This window comes from Ciona robusta, chromosome 1 (genome assembly GCF_009617815.1).
Source record: "Ciona robusta chromosome 1, ASM961781v2".
In the NCBI taxonomy this organism is placed as follows: Eukaryota; Metazoa; Chordata; class Ascidiacea; order Phlebobranchia; family Cionidae; genus Ciona; species Ciona robusta.
In genome coordinates this window covers 2,235,045-2,255,241 of record NC_143235.1, presented here as the reverse complement: position 1 = coordinate 2,255,241, position 20,197 = coordinate 2,235,045, and the positions used below count along the sequence as shown (strand labels likewise).

Here is a 20,197-nt window from a genome sequence, read left to right as displayed (position 1 = left end):
AGTTTATACTAAAATTCTAATTTTATTTAATAATAAAAAATAATATAGAATGAGGGGATGGAACATCATTCTATTTTCTCGTCCAATTTGGTAGTAAACAAAAAAAACGTTTAAAGAATTGTAAAACTGTATCCTCACGACTCTCATATACATACATAGACCACTGTTAATTGTTTAAAACACGATCACGATATTCAGATATTATGTGCTAAAGGTGTCCATTCTTTCACCACAGTACTATATTACAATTATAACTGCTAACGCAAATGTGTATTGCAAACAATATGAAATCCCATTTTAAATACACACTACTTTACAACGACAAAACTACGGGCCATTCTAAGTGTGTCCAAGGAATTGAAACAGATTGTTCAATACTATAGTGGCCTTGTGTATTGCAATATCAGTCTCCAGGGGTTTGAAAATGGACGATAAGAAAACACGAGTAAACTCAATACGTCTGTATTTCTCCTTAAATGAATTGTTATCGGAGAGATTGAAATGCAATGCTTCAAATTGCTCATCTATAGTAGGGCGCCTTATAACATTATTTTCTCGTACCATTTGATAGTAAACAAACAACATATAAAGGATTATAAAACCGCTCCTCGCGACTTCTGTATAGACCGTTGTTAATTGAATAATACACGATCAGGATATTTGGATATTATATGCTAAAGGTGTCCCATCTTCCCCCACGGTACTATATTAGAAAAACGTAAAATTAGCGTGATTAACCACAATAACTTCTTTGCATTTTATTTTTTTAGTTTCTATAAAGCCGAATTGTTTTACCTAAATTTCACTTAGTGTTTAATAAACGACAAAACAACACTATACAAAATCAAAGTATTACAATACGTCTGTAGTACTAAAAACAACATACTGACATGTTGATATTAAAATCTAGTATTTCTTAAGCTTTATAATCCCACTGATACAACTTAACTTCCTTGGGACGGTATAAGCAAAAAAATACGAAAATACTTGAAATCTATGAACAGTTAAACTAACCGAGATATAAACAAACGTACGTAATAAAGATTTATAGTAGGCTACTATGGGGGAAGATGGGACACGTTTAGCACTTTAATAGACAAATATCCTAGTTGGTTTTAAACAATTAACAGCGGTCTGTGAAAGGATACGGTTTTGTATTTTTTAAGTGTTTTTTGTTTACTACCAAATGGAACGAGAAATTATAAATAGTTGTCCCATCTTCCTCCAACCTACTATAGTACAGTCGTACAGAATAAACATATAGTAGGGTGGGGGAAGATGGGACACCTTTAACACCTAATATCCAAATAGCCTGATCGTGTTTTAAACAATTATCAACGGTCTGTGGAAGTCGTGAAGATACGGTTTTATAATTCATTGAACGTTCTTTGTTTACTACCAAATAAAAAGAGAAAACTAAACGAAAAGGTGTCCCATCTTCCCCCACCCTACTATATCTATATAGGTAACTGTATAAACATTCATACATAGCTATTAAACTGTAAAGGCGATTATAAAGGTATATATTCTCCTGCTGTTCTAATCGATGTGCCTTTTCTTGACAGTTAAAAAAGGTACTTTATACATACAGATTACCCACATTATACAAAAAGACACCCACATTGTACAAATTTACAATACAAGTCAGAACTGATGAAATGTAATTAGCAAACACAGATAAGAGCAAAATACATTGTGTTGCTTATTTGAATACTGTTCCGCACAAAATTAAGACACTTGATGCATAAATTATACACATAAACAACAACGTGTGCAAGTTGTATAATTTCGACGTAAAATCTACATCACGTAACTGCCTAAATTTGTAGGAATATACATTTTCTTGCCCATACGAGATTTTTTCTAACTTGAAAACTGTTAATTTTGACCTTTACATATATGATATCAAAACATCTATCTAAGTTTTAAACCAACAAAACTAAATTCTCAAACCTATAATAGATGGATCGTATATGCGGAGCACATAATGCTATAAGGGCAGTTAGTAAACTAAAACACAAAGTTCCCATAGTAAGTTGCATGTATGCAAACACACAAGCACAAATAACGGTTGCTGTGGATCAATAAATCAGTACGACTCGTCCCATTGGAGCCGGACATTAGGAAATTAATCCCCTAAATTTTAATTCAGACTAGAGAACAACATATGCCTCTTAATCGACAACGCTTCCACTTAAAATTGAATGTTACTGTTTGATGTTAAGAAACATTATATGTACATCTTGTAATTTCGATTTGTTAAATGGAATCTTAAACGAACGTCAAAGGTCGGGGTCCGAAATTGGGTGTACGCTCACTCTCTGTATGCGATAATATCTATACTCAAGTATCTATACACCAATGCTGTATCTATCTCTTATCCATATATACTAAATAATGTAGCTCATATTCATATATTACTGTGGGGTTATATGGGATAACTTTAGCAGCTAAATCACATATATTTTTTAGCGAGTTAAGTTTCGGTTGTTATCCAAACCTAAAATAGATTTATTTATCATACGAACGTACGAAATACGCAAATCTGTACATCTGCATCAAGTTGCAACATATATAACTCGTAAAAAGGCATAAGGTACATGAAACACATTCCTTCTATTCTTAACATAAAAAACATGATACAGCATAAATGTTTTGAATAGGGAAAGGAAGATGAAATTAAAACAGCGAAGAAAGGGGAATTAGCAGCAAAACGGTAGGCGTATATGTACTCGTGTTATGGCTAACGGTCATAGGGAATCGTGGGGACACGGTGTTATAATTCTTTGAATGTTCTTTGTTTTCTTTCAATTGGGACGAGAAAACAGAATACAATGGCATCCCATATTCCTTATCCCTACTATATATTCACAAATACTCTGTAAGCTATAAGCCGCCATGATAACGTATAATAAACGCAATGATTCAACCCTGTTACAATCATTACCGCTGCCCTACTGTCCATGTTTACAAGGATTAAACTGCTGAAAGCATTAGTGCATTGTAGCCTAACAATCTATATAATATATTACAGCGTAGTATATAGTGTATCTATAGAAGGTTGAAGTAAAAAGGTCCAGGTGTTCATTCTATTTTACCGTTCCATTTAGTAGTAAACAAGTAATATATATACACAAATATAAAACCGTAGCCACGCGACTCTAACACATGGTTGTTAAGTGTTAACAACCCTTGCTGGAACAGTTAACTAATAGTAGGGTGGGGAAAGATGGGACACCATTTCATTTTATATTCTCATCCCATTTGGTAGTAAACAAATAAAATTTAAAGAATTATATAACCGTATCTTCACGACTCCCATAGACCGTTGTTATTGTTTAAAACACGATCAGGATGTTTGAAGATTATCTGCTAAAGGTATCCTGTCTTCCCCCAACCTACTATAGTTATCAGTTATCTAGTTTAACTGCGTCTTACTGCAACTGCTACATCTACGCTATTGCGCCACACAAACGAGTCCTTACTGAGGTAAAACGTCCATGCTGTAAGTCTACACAAGCAAAATGACTGGACCGCTTGCAGCAGAAAGCGCAGAAAAAAAGATTCTCGACGTCCGAAGCGCGGTGACTGTTATCGTAATTAAGAGAATTACTTGCCGCACCAAACCCTTTATAAAAGATTCATAATGTTACAACTCACACGTCTGCCTTCACGTCTTACTTCTGTGTCCAGCTTCCCTGATCTGATATATCAACCTAAGAGTCAACTGTTTCAAGTAAGATGAACCTTTTTAACTCACAATACAATAGCGAGCGCCCACAACGAACTACGCTTCCCCCAAAAGTGGTTTTAGTTCATTAATTATTTAAAGCTAACTTGGAGAAGTCTGAGGCTTGAAATAACTGCGCGCACCCACACACACGACCTTTAGGTTCAAATGGTCGACGACGTATGCTCACTGCTACCACTTCACGGTGGTTATTTTTCATGTTTTATTGTTAAACGGATTTTATATTCGCGCATGGCGGGGCAACGACAGTCGTTATAACACGGGTGTTCTGTTTTATACACCTTGTTTGAATGAATGTAACTTACTTTATCCTCGCGTGGCCGGAAAACGACAATCGTTATAACACGGGTGTGCACCTCGCGCCAGCTTACGAGTTACCAAGTATGTTACTTTGTGGGTGATTATTTTTTTGGGATTTTTTTTTCATTTTTATGTATGGCTGATAATTTGGACAACCCATTAGTGACCACTGGGTTGGAGCAATTGCCGTTAAGTGTCTTGCTCAAGGACACATACGCCCACATTGGTAGCAGCGACGAGCCTTAACCCATTACCTCTGGGTTAGAGGCAGGCGCGCTAACCACTACGCCATGGCGCCGTTTCCGCTCACGAGTTGTCACATTTTTGTTTGGGCGATTATTTTTGTTTTCTTCATGTATGGCTAACAATTTGAACAACTCATAAACGGAAGGGCTTAAGCATTTCAGAACAAAAGGCCCTGTGGTAGCAGCGTCAAGCATCGAACACGTAACCTCTGAGCTAAAGGCAAGTACGCAAACCGTTGTACCAAAGCGCCGGTGACCATGCCAATATTGAGACTCATCACAAGAAACAAGGATTATTAAAACTATAGTTTAATCAAACTAAATCACATCTAAATACAAAATTATTTGAACGAAAATCACAAATTGGTTATGTTGGGTAAAAATTTAAAACAATACTGTAGAAAACTGTAATGTCGATTAGGCAAATGTTTTAACACTTTAAAAGGTTTTAGAAACCAATGTATTCACAGTTTGGCGTATTTGGCTGTATCAGGTAACATCTATTGTAGCAATAGTAGATATGGCTGGAACTTTAGGGATAAATTATCCAAATTTTGATGAAGTATACAAAAAAACATTCTAACAAAAGTGAAGGGTATTACTAAAAACAAAAAAAGTCATGGATTTTTTATAGTGAGTTTTGGATAAAAATGTTTCTACATTTATTTAGTTAGGTTTAAATTTTGTGGTAAAAATCACAAACAAAAAAAAAATCACAAAAAACTGTAGCGATACCGAACACAAAAGTCATGGATTTTTATGGTGAATTGGGAAAAAAACTTTATATTTGCTTTTAAATTTATGTTCAATTTCGGGGATAACGGAATTTTATTACAAAAAAAAAATTATTACTAAACACACGTCATGAATTTTTATGGTGATTTTGGATGGAGTTATACAACATGCTAGTTGTTTATTTAGTCGGAGGGATAAGGCTATCAATGCTTTCCTCTGTCATGAGTTTCTTCTCCATCTGTACAAGCAACTCAACACCATCTACTACACATTGTACCTGGTCCAACTCAGAAGATCCAAGTCTAGAATATGAAGAGGGTGATTTTTTTTAATTTTAAACGTCTTTGGACTTTATTGTTTTAATATATGGCTGACAGTATACACAATCTGTAGTTTTGTTTTTTTTTCAAGAGGGTCAACTGCCACCAGTGTGGCTGTATGTGTTCTTGGGCAAGACACTTAACCGCAATTGCTAAAACCTAGTTGTTCCCAATGGGTTCTACAAATAGATAGCAAATTGTATGAAACAAAATACTGGTGTTACAACGACTCATTCAATGTATCTAATAACCATTCTATTCTATATGGGTTAGGTCCTTGAGGACTTGGAATTTAGGCCAGATTTGGTCCCTTACCGCAGATATAATAACATCACTATCATATAAGCAACTACCTGTCCAGGTTTGAAATATCAAATGTCCCATCTGATGAAGCGGTATCCACACCCCCTGTGCCTCGCTTTTGTAATCTCAAACTCTCAAGGATGGAGTTGAATCTAAAGTTACAAGAAATGTGTTTATCAAGAATCAAAAGTCTTATATATATAACTTTATTTGTTTCTTCGATTCGAAGACTTATATTTTAAACAAAATGACAAGATATAGCGACAAAACAAACCATCTGTGACAACTGGATTGGATCAATTGCTGTTAAGTGTCTGCCCAAGGACACATCCGTAGCAGCAACAAGCTTTGTACCCATTACCTCCTGGTTAGAAGCAGGCACGCTAACCAAGTGTGTCACAGCATCACACTATTTTCTACACAATAATAAATTAAATATTATTGCACAAATTATTAAGCGACACCCGACAGTTGTCAAATAAACACAGCACCTTTATAGTATTATACACATTGAAAGTCAATACCTTTTATCTTTGCAGAGTAACGGCAACTTTACATGCACGCCACCCCTTAAGCCAGTACCCAGGTTTGATGGACATGTTAGAATATACCCGAGGTGTTCATTCCACATGTACTCACAACCGCGCTGTTTAAGTGAAGCTTCAACTTCCTGCACTCCTTTGCAGAACCTGATATAACATACCATGTAAGTGAACATACATTGGTTAATTAAAGAAAAATCTTGCCAGCTTAAAAAAAATTTACTACATGATTTTTAGCAAAGTTTCATATGTGGTAACTCGTGATCAGGCACAAGGTGTGTGAATCAGAACACTCTTGTTTTAATGGCGACCTTGCCCCCCATGGCCATGCGAAAATGAATAGGTTATGTTTAATTATACATCTAAACTTAAGAAGCACTAGCACTAAAACCTTGTAATTTAAATCAGTTTTACATATGCTTGTTGTGCTACATTATAAAAAAAAATAAAAAAACAATACCCACTAAGTTAAATTTGAGGTAACTAGTAAGCAGACAGGAGGTGTATGAAACAGAACATCCATGTTATAACCACTGTCGTCTTCCAGCCACGGAAGGATAAAGTAAGTTACATTCATTGAATGACCATGATCCCCACCTTTCAAACACAGCCTTCATGTTCCCACCCTTCTCCATTGAGATAAGTCGTAAATGATCTTCCTCATTCACCCACACAAGGAAGTTCTTTGCATCGTTGTGCCAAATACCTCGACCGTCCGGCCAATCTCGTGCCATGCCTATGTTAATATGGGGGTGTTACATAATATATAACACATACTTTTTATTTAACGGTAGCGAAGATCATGTTATTTAAAACCTGAAGAAAAGGAACTAAAAAAAACAGTAGTTAAAACACGCTATGGGTAAAATGTGTGAAAAAGAGTTTGAATTAAAAAGCGACAGTGTATGGTTGATAATTTAGACAGCCCGTTAGTAACCAGTGAGAGACAGAGATATGAACCACTGACGCAACTGACACTGTCACATAGGTGACAAAATGAATACCTGCACTTGTAAGTAGAGGAGAAACAGGTTTATCAAACAAGAAATGATCATCAATAAGTTGGTCTTGTTCAGCTTCCGTCATCTTATTCAATGGATAATATTTTCCCTTCAGTTCATTTGCCAACCTGAGATATTAAACACAATGTATTAGCAGTTGCTGACACCCATATTTTAAGTATATCATATGAGTAAGGGCCAACCACAGGTCAGCCTTGGGAATTTATGTCAAACGTTGGTCCAATATCTACTAGTTCATAACAAAACTATTCCATACACTTCCTGCCAGGTTACGAGTTACCATGTTTGTTACTTTGGGAGTGATTGTTTTTTTGTATGGCTGACAATTTAAACCACCCATTAGTGACAGCAATTGCCATAAGGTAAGGACAAAGACCCTCACAACATAAGCTTAAGGACACATACGCTCACAATCATCTCACATCAGAAGTGATCAACTACAAAATGACAATACTTGCCACGGCTTACACTATATACCCACACTTACTTGGACAAAGCTTCCACGGACAACTTCTCTACCTTTCTCCTCTCAGCCCTTGTACACCAAGGAGGGAGGGCCAATCCACGGATGCTGCGTCCGGTTCGTACTCGGGAGGAGAGAACAAAATTCTCATCAAAGTTACCTCCTCTTAGTTTAGTGGCGTCGAGATCAGTGCAGTGTTTAGCATCAGGTAGATAACCATTGTGGCGACCTGAAGGGTGAATGTGAATTAACTATCCTCTCATGGCGGGCAACGATAGGCGTTATATGAATGTTCTGTTTCAGACACCTTGTGCCCGCTTACAAGCTACCACATATGGAACAACTTAAACAACTATTGGTGACCACTGAATTGGAGTGTTTTGACCAAGGATACATTTGCCCACAATAGTGGCATTAAACCTCAAACACAGTATCTCTTAAACCATCGATTCTAAAAGTCCAATTAAAACTAACCGGATATAACTGGTTCGAACAAGTCTTTGAACACAGAATAGCATTCCTCATCTCCTGCTGTTAATCCTACTGTGAATATGAATGGATGGCCCGGGTTGTCAACTCCTGTCTGTATACAGCTATCCAGGGTGCAACCTATGTGAGATGGGGAATGGAATGGTGACATTGTTTATGTATATGTGATGGCTCTTCTTGTTTTATAAGTTTAAAAAAAAAAAAAAAAAATTCAAAAAAGTTTATGAGTTTTTCAAAACCTATTGGATAAAAGGAGTGACCATTAAGCAAAGTTTCGGTTACGATGCGGTTCTAGACAAAATGTAAAGAGGTGGATGTTTACCAAAACTTGTCTTTTTGTCACACAGTTTTGCGTATATCTCCTTAGTAAGACACTTAGCCATCCAGTTGTTATGAGAAGATAAATCAGGAAAGTTGTCGAATGAAAGTTTCACGGGAGTCTGGGAATATGAAGGTATCATGAGGGGATAAGGGATTTCTATTCATTTAATTTCATATGATATTGCATCACGTAAAACTACATACAATTTTTCCACACAATCCTATTTAAATGCACTGGTTCATTAAAGACTTGTTAAAGCAAATATCTTGTATGCTTGGGGAAATTGTCCCCACAAACATGTGATACTGGTATTATGTGTTATAGCAGAAACACATTTTTTAAGTCAGGTACTAAAACAGTTAAAGTAAAATGTCATTATGGATGTAACTTGTTTTATCCTCGGGTTGCTAGAAAAACAACAGTCGTTATAACACAGTTGTTCATACACCTCATACCAGCTTACAAGTTAACATGTATGTTACTTTGTAGGTGATTACTTTTTCGGGATTAAATAAAAAAATGACCGGAATAAAAATGAAATCTTACTGCGACTGTTGTTGTTTTGTTTGACTTCGTTTCCTTGGGAATGAGATCGTCAATCGATTTCTTTTGTTCCAATCTTTTCTCCATTTGTATCAAGGTTTCAACGCCATCGATAACACATTGAACCTGGGAGACTTCAGATGATCCAAGTCTGTACAATAGAAAGAATCGTATTAGTAATACTTGTATATGAATGTTATATTGGGAGGTATTAGTAATACAGCAATAAATACATCTTGGTTTCACTTATTTTAGACACCATTAATACAAAATATAGAAATAGTATGTAAATGTAATAGCAGAACATTTTTTTGATTTTTTAAGTCTTGTATATGAGGTAGATATTATAGATTAACAAGGATATAATGGGATAATAGACCTACAACCAAGGCCTCATGTGTGCATCACTGAAGACCTCACCCTTACAGAATTTGTATTACTGGGTGTCTATAAGCTGCCGCGGCGGGATCTAGATGGTAGCACCTTGGATGTTGGGGTAATGGGGCAATAGACCAAAATCTCAGAATAAAAATTGTTAAGCACCATGATGTCCACAGACCTGTACATTTCATATTGAAAACAATCACTATGAGTATAATAGAACCTTGGTCTTTAACAGTATACCAAATACCCATGTCTCATGAGTGCATTATTTTATATACAACAGCTTAACACAAACCAAACCACCTGTCGAGGTTTGAAATATCAAACGTTCCATCTGTAGATGCCGTATCCACACCACCTGTGCCCCGCTTTTGTAATCTCATCTTTGATAATATATCATCGAACTTCTTGTGTTTGCTGAGCAAAGGCACTTTAAGGTGAACACCTGTGTTGGAAAGTGAATGTAACTGAATGAATAAATCTTAACTTGTTTTATCCTCATGTAGCCGGAAAACTTTTAGTCATTATAACATGAGTGTTCATAAACCTTGTGCCAGCTTGCGAATAACCATGCATGTTACTTTGTGGGTTATTATTTCGGGGGGACTTTTTCATTTATTGATGTATAGCTGTCAATTTGGACAAGTAGATACAGATTATCAGTTGTTACAAATCTAACCCATTTAGTGACCACTGGGTTGGAGAAATGTCCTTGTGTGTCTTGCCCAAGGACGCATATGCATATCAGCATCTACTATTAAACATTTATCCTTTGGTTATAATACAAGCGTCTGATTACTGAGCCATAGCGCCAGACAAACAGACAATAGTCTACCAAGCATGCATAATCAAAATGTACAGATCATTAAGTAAAGATACATTTAGTTTTTACCCAATTAATACCAGCTATTCAGGCATAAGAATAGAACAGACATTGTTTAAATGACCTTTGATCGAAGCTAGTACATTGTATTGGCAGACACACAAAGGGCAAATACTTTAAATTAAACTATTGTCTCCACACAACAATCAAAATATAAAGTTTCAAACAGTTACATGTAAAAAACTGAATGAATGTAACTTATTCATCCTCTTATGTCAGAGCACATAATAGTCATTATTATATCACTGGTGTCCTATTTCACACACAAGCCCTCATATAATGTAACGCGATCAAATGAATTGAAGTTACATGTATGATCTCACCTCCTCGAAGACCTGTGCCAAGATTAGAAGGGCATGTGAGGATATATCCTAAATGCTGGTTCCACATAAATGAATGACCGTTTGTACTTATGGTAGCTTCAACCTGCAAATAAAACAAAGTACCTTATGTTCGCTGTTAAGTTATAGAACCAGATCAAATTTACCTACAAATAGTTTTGTTGTACATTCACAAAGTATATAGACAGATTTAGATTCATGTTTATTAAATGAATACACTCTTTCAGATTCTTCTATATTAGTAGTGGCCACAGGTGCCACATATAAATTAAAACACCAGCACCATTTTTAGTAGTTACGACTGATTAAGCGATCATCACTTTCTTTTTTCACAAGTGGGCGCTCATATTTTTATTATTATTTTTAAAAAATACACAAAGAAACACTTTAAATGTATGTATTTTTAGTAATGTTTGGTTAAACATAATTTTTCCAATTGTGACTAATAGTATAAAGTTAAGGTATACGAGAATCCTTTCAATGGCTCCCCACATAACAGTAACAAGTCAATGCCAATGCATCAATTGTTGTGTAACATATTTAGTTACCACTGGGTTGTAGTATGTCCTAAGTGTGATTCCCAAGGACACATATCCACATCGGCATTTAGCATCAAACCAGTATCTTCTGGTTAATATACAAATGTCTGACCACTGATGTACAATGCATTAACAGTTGTGGTCTCCCACCATTGTTCTTTTAACACAAAAAAATAGCCGGCTACCCACCTTTTGCAATCCATCACAGAAGCGTTGGAACACAGCTTTCATGTTCCCACCCTTCTCCATTGATATGATTCTCATATGATCTTCCTCATTCACCCATACAAGGAAGTTTTTTTCATCGTTGTGCCTGGTGTCATATATAATGTAATGTTTATGTCGCATTGTGGTATACTATAAAAAAACATGATAAATATTACTTGTGTCTTTAAATACAGTAACAGAGTCAAATTAGCTAAAACAACAAAGAGAAGGGAACTAACAGTGAAGTGTCATTTGTTAAAACATGCTGATACAGTATTCTTTGGACTATAGACAAGCGAACTAACCACTGTGCGACAGCACTAGACATCATACAATCAAACACACAATCAAACTAACCCACCAAATACCACGGGCATCCGGCCAATCACGTGCCATCCCTGAACTTGTAAGGAGAGGTGACACCGGTTTATCGAATAAGAAATGATCATCAATCAGTTTATCCTGCGTTTCCTCTGTCATTCCAGTGAGGGGGTAATAGTTGCCCTGGGTATACAGACACATATTGTAAACCGAGCTTATCCTCGTGTGGCAGGGCAACAGTCGCTGATAGTGATAACACATGTAATGTTTCAAAAACTTCATGCATTCGTAAATACACTACGTTTTATACCAGATAAGCTGCTAAAAGATTATTTACATTATCCTTGGTAGCAGACATAACAAAATATAAAGATTAGGTCCTGGCAAGTTCGGCAAAAAAATAACTGGCAAGTTTTGTAACCAAACCAACCCAGCCATCAAAACCCACCTTTAGCGGGCCATCCAATGCTGACAATGCTTCCGTTATAATCTTCTCTGTCTTTCTACGTTCACCTCGTGTGCACCATGGTGGTAATGCTAAACCACGGATGCTACGACCTGTGTTTGTATTATTAAAATACAGCAGTAAACAAACCATAGCCCATCCCCTTTAGTCGATGGTTAGGTCCTAGTTGTAATATAAAGGGTCCCTGTAATCATATATTTTAGGCTTTTAGCACCCCAGTTTTACACCTAAAACAGCTTTACCATGCTTTTAGGTATCTATACTAAAAAGCATAGCCAAAGTATATTGCATTTACCACATTGATCAATGAGGTTTTCTATGTTTTACGACTATGAGTATAATGTGTAACTGCTTTAACAATGTCACCCTAGATTTGTTGTAGTTGTTATAGCAAACTAAAATGTAAAGTCTCAATGCCCAACCACAAAAATAATCATTCTAAAAATAAACAGCTGCAAAATATTCTCACCTGTTCTTACTCTTGATGATAAAACATATTTAGGATCCAGATTGTCACCTCCTCTAAGATGAGTGGCATCTAAGTCTGTTGTGTGTTTAGCATTTGCAGGGTAGCTGTGGTGAACAATATTTGGAATGTATTCCATGGTTTGGATACAAGTCATTTAGGCCAGAGCGTATTACGAATGAATGAATGTAACGTTACTGTGTGTGATTCTCTTTTAGAGGGTATTTATTTATTTTATGTATGGCTGACAATTTAGACAATCCAATAGTGACCACTGGGTTAAAGCAAATACCGCTTGAGTTCTTGCCCAAAGACACATATGACCACAACGATAGCAGTGAAGAGCCTTGAACTCATTCCCTCTAGGTTAGAGGCAGGCATGCTAACCACTTTGCCACGGTGCCAATATTAACATACTAAATAAGATTAAATATGCTTTTAAACTTTTTTACTAACTCAAATACACTCTGAGCGGTACACAAGTATTATGGTTGCCAATTGCTGCAGCATAAACATTTATAAGTAGTCTGGGTAATTTAGTAATTGGCCAAATCTGGCCTAAACCGAGGGTCCTAGACAAAGACCTCACCCCAAACCCAAACCATACTTACCCTCCATGCCTTCCACTAATCACTGGATCAAATAATTCCGAAAAAGTTGAATAAGTTTCCTCATCCCCTGCCACTAATCCTACAGTCATTATAAATGGATGGCCAGGATTGTCAACACCTGTTGTATAAGTGGTTAATATTGTTTAGTAGGGGTTACCATATATGGTACAAAGATGTTCTAACTTTTTTCTCTGGAAGAGATTTTCTGGCAATTTTTTAGTTTTGAATAAAAATGCAAAAACTTTTTATAGTTTACATCTGCCACATAAAAGACAACACCATGGTAAGTATTTAAGATCACAAATAACATATTTTAAGAATTTATTTCAGACTAATAGTATGCTGGGCAGCAACAGTATGTACATATATATATATGTATAAAGTTTGTTTAACAAAAACTGTAAAGTCATGAATTCATAACATTTTAAACATTGTCTTGTCTTCTTGAAACAGGCACACATGGATTCATATACCTCATGCTCACTGTCAAGTTATAACATGGATATCTTCTTATACAACAGACACACATGGTGTATTCATACACCTCATGCTCACTGTCAAGTTATAACATGGGTGTATTTTTATACACCAGACACACATAGTGTATTCATACACCTCATGCTCACTGTCAAGTTATAACATGGGTGTATTTTTATACACCAGACACACATAGTGTATTCATACACCTCATGCTCACTGTCGAGTTATAACATGAATGTCTTCTTTTACACTAAACATAAAAGGGTATACACCTCATGCTCACTGTCAAACCACCTACCTGTTTGAATGCACTTATCAAGTGAATATCCACTTGGTGTTTTACGATTCTTAAGCTTGGTATAAACAGCGGGTGTCAAACACTTAGACATCCAGTTGTTATGCATTGATAGGTCAGGATAATTGATGTCAGTTTCAACTTTTTTATCGGCTGGCATCAAATCATCAACAGTTTGGCCTGGAGAGACAGTTACATGTTGAATGAATGTATTTTATATATTCTGGTGTGGTGGGGCACAGTTGTTATAACACACATGTTTTGTTTTACTTTTATACATATAGTGGCCGCTTACAAGTTATCGCGTATGTAACTTTGTCAGTGATTGTTTTTCTGTAACATTGACAATTTAGACAGCCCATTTGTGACCACTGAATTGGAGTAATTAGCTTTAAGTGTCTTGACTAATACTCATACACCTAAAGTAGCAGTAGCACCAATTAATTAAGACTATTGAATCCAGTGCCAAACACTGAACCACAATATCTATTATCAACCTATAAACAAATATTCCAAACCTGCTTCCAATCTCTTCTCCATCTGTATAAGCAAGTTCACACCATCCACGACACATTGTACTTGGTCTACTTCTGATGATCCCAATCTATCAGAGTTTGAAATATCAAACGTTCCATCTGTAGATGCCGTATCTACACCCCCTGTGCCTCGCTTTTGTAGACGAAGCTTCTTCAAAAGATTTTCAAACATGGGGTGTTTGCTCATCAAGGGGATCTGAAATAAAAAAAGTGTGTTAAAATCAATGATTTATTGTATCATAGGTCATATTATTAGAGATGGGGGTAATGAGTACAACATGTGTAACTAGATCTGCTGTTCTGAACATTTTATATGGCAACAAAATGGCCACTGGGACTGGCCTAAATTTCAGTGGGACAATTCTGGCTTAAATCTTAGTCTCATGGCATCCTATGCTGTAGTTCATTAGACGGTTTATTCCTGTGGCCACTATTGGTTGTCCAATTGTCAGCCATACAGAAAAACAATCACCCAAAAAGTTACATAACTTGTAAGCAACCTGAGTATATGAAACAGCACAAGTTCGCCATGGAAGGATTAATAGTTATTCATAATTCGTTTATCTTAAGACTTAAACTAAAGCAAAGTTTATTTTTTATCTCACCAACACCCACCTTAAGATGCACGCCACCCCTTAAGCCAGTACCCAGGTTTGATGGACATGTTAGAATATACCCGAGGTGTTCATTCCACATGAAGCTGTGTCCTCTCTTGGCTATGGTGTCTTCAACCTTTTTCAAGCCCTCACAAAACCTTGTGAACACACGCCTCATGTTCCCACCCTTCTCCATTGAAATTACACGACTATGGTCTTCCTCATTCACCCATACAAGGAAGTTCTTCTCTTCATTGTGCCTGGGGTCAATGACTTATTGTTAAAAGTGTCAGTTACATTTAAATGGAACTTGCTTTATTCTCGCACAACGGGAAAAGTTATAACACCAGTTTTCTGATTCGTACATTTTGTGCTATTATGCAGCTGTACGGGTGTGTCTTTTCTGTATCGCTGACAATTTAAACAACCCATGAGTAACCACTAGTTTGGAGCAATTGCAGCTAAGTGTCTTGTCCAAGGAAACATACGTCCCCAATGGTAGCAGCAACAAGCCTTGAACCCATAACTTATGGGTTAGAAGCATGCATGCTAACCACTGAGCTGTGGCGCCTGAAGCTATGCTACAATTCAAGAGACAAATATTTTTATTTACTTTTAAACTTGTAAAAGACTCACCAAATACCACGACCTTCAGGCCAATCTCGTGCCATCCTGGAAGCAAGTAGAAGGGGCGACACTGGTTTATCGAAGAGAAAATGATCCTCAATAAGTTTCTCTTGTGTCTCATCAGACATACCAGACAGTGGGTAATACTTTCCTTTGAAAGGACCATCCAAGGCCGCTAAGGCTTCAGAAAGTATCTTCTCAACCTGGAGAATAGATTTAGTTAGGAAAATTGATTTTAGGTATAAAACTTACTATGTCAATATATATATTTTTTATGTGTTTTCTTGAGTATTGGTGAGGCAAAATGGTTAGACAAGCCAGAGGACATGGGACGTAGGGCAGACTAGGTCCATATACCCACATTTTTGAAAAGTTATATGCGCTGGATGAAGTATTATGTGTTTTAGTTCCCTGTTTTACAGCCTAAAATAGCTCATAGGCGTAAATGAAAACCATATTACCTCTCTGCGCTCGGCACGTGAGCAGCAGGGCGGAAGGGCAAGGCCAGAAATACTTCGTCCGGTGCGTACACGCGATGACAAGACATACTTGGGGTCCAAGTCATCTCCCCCAACCAAATGTTCAGGGTTCAAATCAGTTGAGTGAAGTTGGGTTTTGCCTTTATAAGGAATATAGATGAATGTAGTGGGTATTCTGTTTTATACATGGGTGTTCTATTTCATACACTTGGTGCCTGCTTACGAGTCATCACAAATAAATGTAACTCTGTTTTATACACCATATGTCCATTTCTAGTTTACCATGTATGTAACTTTGTGGATGATTGTTTTTTTGTTTGGTTGAAAATTTAGACACCCATTAGTGACCTCTGGTTGAAGTGATTGACTAATAAACTAGTTTATTAAAATTAAACTAAAATACTGTGAATGGAAAACACCCCAGCAACCACACAATAGACTCACCGTATCCGCCATGTCTTTCACTGATTATTTTATCAAACAGGGGCGCGAACACCTCATAAGTTTCCTCATCACCAGCTACAGCACCAACAGTCATTATGAATGGGTGGCCAGGGTTGTCTACGCCTAGAATGTGTGGGAACATTAGGTAATGTGAAGGATGTCTAGGTTGGCCAGATCAATGGTGCCAAAGACTGATATTTCAGGAGAGAAAATGGCAGTTTGCCACAACTATAAAAAAATCAAGATTCTTCCAAAAAAAATACAAAAATAGAAATACTGCAAACCTGTTTGAATGCATTCATCCAGTGTCACCCCTCCTTTAGTAGTTTTATTACAAAGTTCATTATACAACTTCTCTGTCAAACACTTTGCCATATGGTTGTTGTGTTTAGATAGATCAGGGAAATTAGACGTTGCTTTTCCCTTCCCTTTACCACCAACATTTCTTTGTCTGAATATTGAAAATAAACATACATTGGGGTGGGCTAAGATAGGACATCTTTTGATTCTATTTTCTGGTCCCATTTGGTAGTAAACAAATGACATTCGAGGAATTTTAAAACCGTATACTCACGACTCCCATTGACTGTTGTTAACTGTTTAAAACACGATCAGGATATTTGAATATTATGTGATAAAAGTATCCCATCTTCCCCCACTCTACTACACAATATAATATACTTTAAAAATCATACATATGTTATATATATTTTATATTTTTGTGTCTGATTAGTCTGAATATTGAAAAATTAAAGTTACTAGGTTTTAATAGGATCGACATAAAAATGTAACTTGCTTTTTAACCCAATTTAAACTGTAAATATGAAATTATGAAAATTTAAAATGAGATATCAACAGATTCAACCGTATTAACTTTATAATCAAGTCAACTTACACAACAGCACCACCTTCTGCAGCTTAATGATGTAACACATGAAATATAAAGAGCATTGTTACAATGTGTGAGTTATGTATGACATCACCAATGGATAATCCCTAGGTATTTTGCTGAGACAAAAATCAATAAATGTCTATTTAATAATCTAACATATGTGAGAGACAAAATATTTGGTTTATGCATGAAATGCTTTATATACCAACTCAGGGGGAACCATGGCCCACTGCAATAAGTTAGTGGGATATAATTTACATTACCCATATATTTATTTAATTATAATTATGAGATAAACACATGATGATAAAGATAAAAAATATTATAAAAACAGTGTTTTAAATACTATCCAATTTTTTGAAAAGTAATGGTTTGACAAAAAGGTTTTGGTGCTAGTGAAGAATATCCTGATAACTAATTAACCCCCAGCATCTAAAGTGGTCTAACCAATTGCCATTTTCAGTCTTATGTTTTTTTGCTATGGCGCAAATTGCATAATGCCGTGGTGAATTTTATGAGCTGGCCCAAAAAAATACTGCATACAAGGGGGCATCAAGGAATGTACAAATGGGGCACAGTGATATTTTGCAACATCTTTACAAGACTTGCGAAAACCAGATGTGTGCCACAAAGAAACATGATTATCCCCCCCCCCCTTTTTTTTTTCCAGGTCCAGACCCCCAACCTGCAATTGATTGAAAAGTACATTTAAGCGGACAACATAAATTAAAATAGGTTAATGCTTAATTAATAATGGCTTACTGGAATATGACATACCTGCTTTTGAGGTTACGCAACCCATTGTTGGTTTGTTCTAATTATCTACAACCAACACTAAGAATGCTACAAACAGCTGAAATGCAAATTTATAATAGTTATTTTTATATTTGTCTCTTCGATTACAGCATTAAAGAATAGGTGGTGCGCTTCTTCTTTCTAACGACACCAAGATTGCTGCTGCAGGTGTACCATAATCCGGGATATTTAATAATATATGATATATTTACTAATATATGATTTTTATGGGGAAATACCGTTACGGTCTAATGATTTTCTTTTTTCTTTTTTTAGTCTCTCGTTTTTTCTATAGGCAAGGGGGGGAGGATTCCTCACTAGCACCGAATAGGTAAATAAAAAAGACTGGCTATAGAGACATAATTTAATATAAGTTTACCTAATTTTAATGTTAAATATACAGAGTGCATTATACATATATGAACTTTGATTGTTTATAAGAGCTCACCAACCGAAGTAAATTAAAGAGCAACAACTTTAAAATAACTATTTATAAGAAAACAAAATAGATGAACAAACAAAGTCTAATAACACTTCAAAATTAAAATTTGCTTATAAAAAAATCATACATTATATTGTAGCAATACTTGCTTGGATACAAACAGTTTTTAATCAAATGTTTAGTTAAAATTGCTAAACGATGACCTAATATAGACTTTGGTCATTTACCTATCGATTAAATAAAGATTCACCTTCAACAAAAAAGTAACAGTTGCTATAACAACCCAAGCCGTCCCTCTGCCGCCGATAGCGGGGGCCAATAATTGAAACAATATTTTAGGGGACCGTAGTGGTAGTTGTTACTATATATTATTACTTTATTAGCTCACATGAGATTTTTGCTGTAGAACTATTAGGTTAATATGATCTAAAAATGATCAATAGTTACGCTATAAATTAAAGCCCTTTAGAACCAAACAACAGAGCTGAGGTCGAATGAACCTTTCTTGATTTAAATGGCTGGTAATCTGGCCAACTGATAAGTAGCCACTGGTTTGAATCAATTACCTTATCCAAGGTCACATAGGCTTACGTGCCCAATGGGGGTTAAATATCATTAACTGTATTGCAACGTTCAATACCAGGTCCACAGTATAATGCAGGTAATCGCACAACAACAAAAGAGATACCGCGGCGACCAATTCATATGCAGAAGATAAAATAAATTTATTACTACTTGACCATGCGTGCAAATGCGATTAAATTTTACAACCGACAGCTACCTATAGCTATTATACCTACTTATAAGCACTAAAATGCACAGAAACATAGGCACGATAAGATTAGATGGCGATATTATTAATTTGTTATAAAGTGGAAGAGCTCTTTAATACCGTTGTACAGTCGGCGAGTATGAAAATTAAAATATTAAAAGGAGATGATTTAGCGTGGTTTTATTGACTGTCGTTTTGCCGCCAACTCTCCTGTATTTGTTATTTTATTTTAATTATTTGTTCTTTGCATTCGAAAAGATAAATGCGACTAATACAGCATAGTAACATGGCTACAGCTTTCTGTTTTGAAAAGAACAGTTAAAAATGTATAGTAGGCCGCCATGGAGAAAATGGGACACCTTGAGCATATATCTAAATATTCTGATCATGTTACAAACAAATAACAACAGTCTATAGGAGTCGTGATGATGCGGTTTTATAATTCTCTGAATGTTCTTTGTGTACTACCAATTGTCGGAACGAGAAAATAGAACGAAAAGGTGTCCCATCTTTCCCCAACCTACTATATATATGTATTAGATCGAACTGTAACTTATATAGCGTAAACTTTTAACCCCAAAGCTTC

At 36.0% G+C, this 20,197-nt stretch overlaps 1 protein-coding gene across 2 annotated transcripts; it reads right to left on the bottom strand.

The window, feature by feature from the left end:
* Positions 1 to 4,088: 4,088 nt before the first annotated feature.
* LOC149741289 (creatine kinase, flagellar-like) lies at positions 4,089 to 18,515 on the bottom strand. 2 transcript variants are annotated; one of them, XM_089892703.1, is made up of 25 exons: positions 18,380 to 18,515; positions 17,606 to 17,627; positions 16,995 to 17,161; positions 16,711 to 16,833; positions 16,249 to 16,406; positions 15,797 to 15,990; positions 15,180 to 15,420; positions 14,547 to 14,760; positions 14,032 to 14,208; positions 13,254 to 13,371; positions 12,646 to 12,749; positions 12,159 to 12,268; positions 11,751 to 11,893; positions 11,372 to 11,495; positions 10,626 to 10,728; positions 9,723 to 9,864; positions 9,039 to 9,186; positions 8,493 to 8,610; positions 8,156 to 8,290; positions 7,706 to 7,910; positions 7,201 to 7,325; positions 6,794 to 6,932; positions 6,179 to 6,343; positions 5,705 to 5,806; positions 4,089 to 5,333 (listed from the first exon to the last, which is right to left on the bottom strand). In XM_089892703.1, the coding sequence occupies exons 1-25, from the start codon at positions 18,402 to 18,404 to the stop codon at positions 5,210 to 5,212; spliced, it is 3,426 nt and encodes a 1,141-aa protein (XP_089748829.1). In that variant the 5' UTR covers positions 18,405 to 18,515; the 3' UTR covers positions 4,089 to 5,209. The 2 variants fall into 2 exon arrangements, with proteins under 2 accessions (XP_089748829.1, XP_089748838.1); XM_089892712.1 differs by having other exon boundaries at positions 17,606 to 17,621; positions 18,380 to 18,447.
* Between the last annotated feature and the right edge of the window lie 1,682 nt (positions 18,516 to 20,197).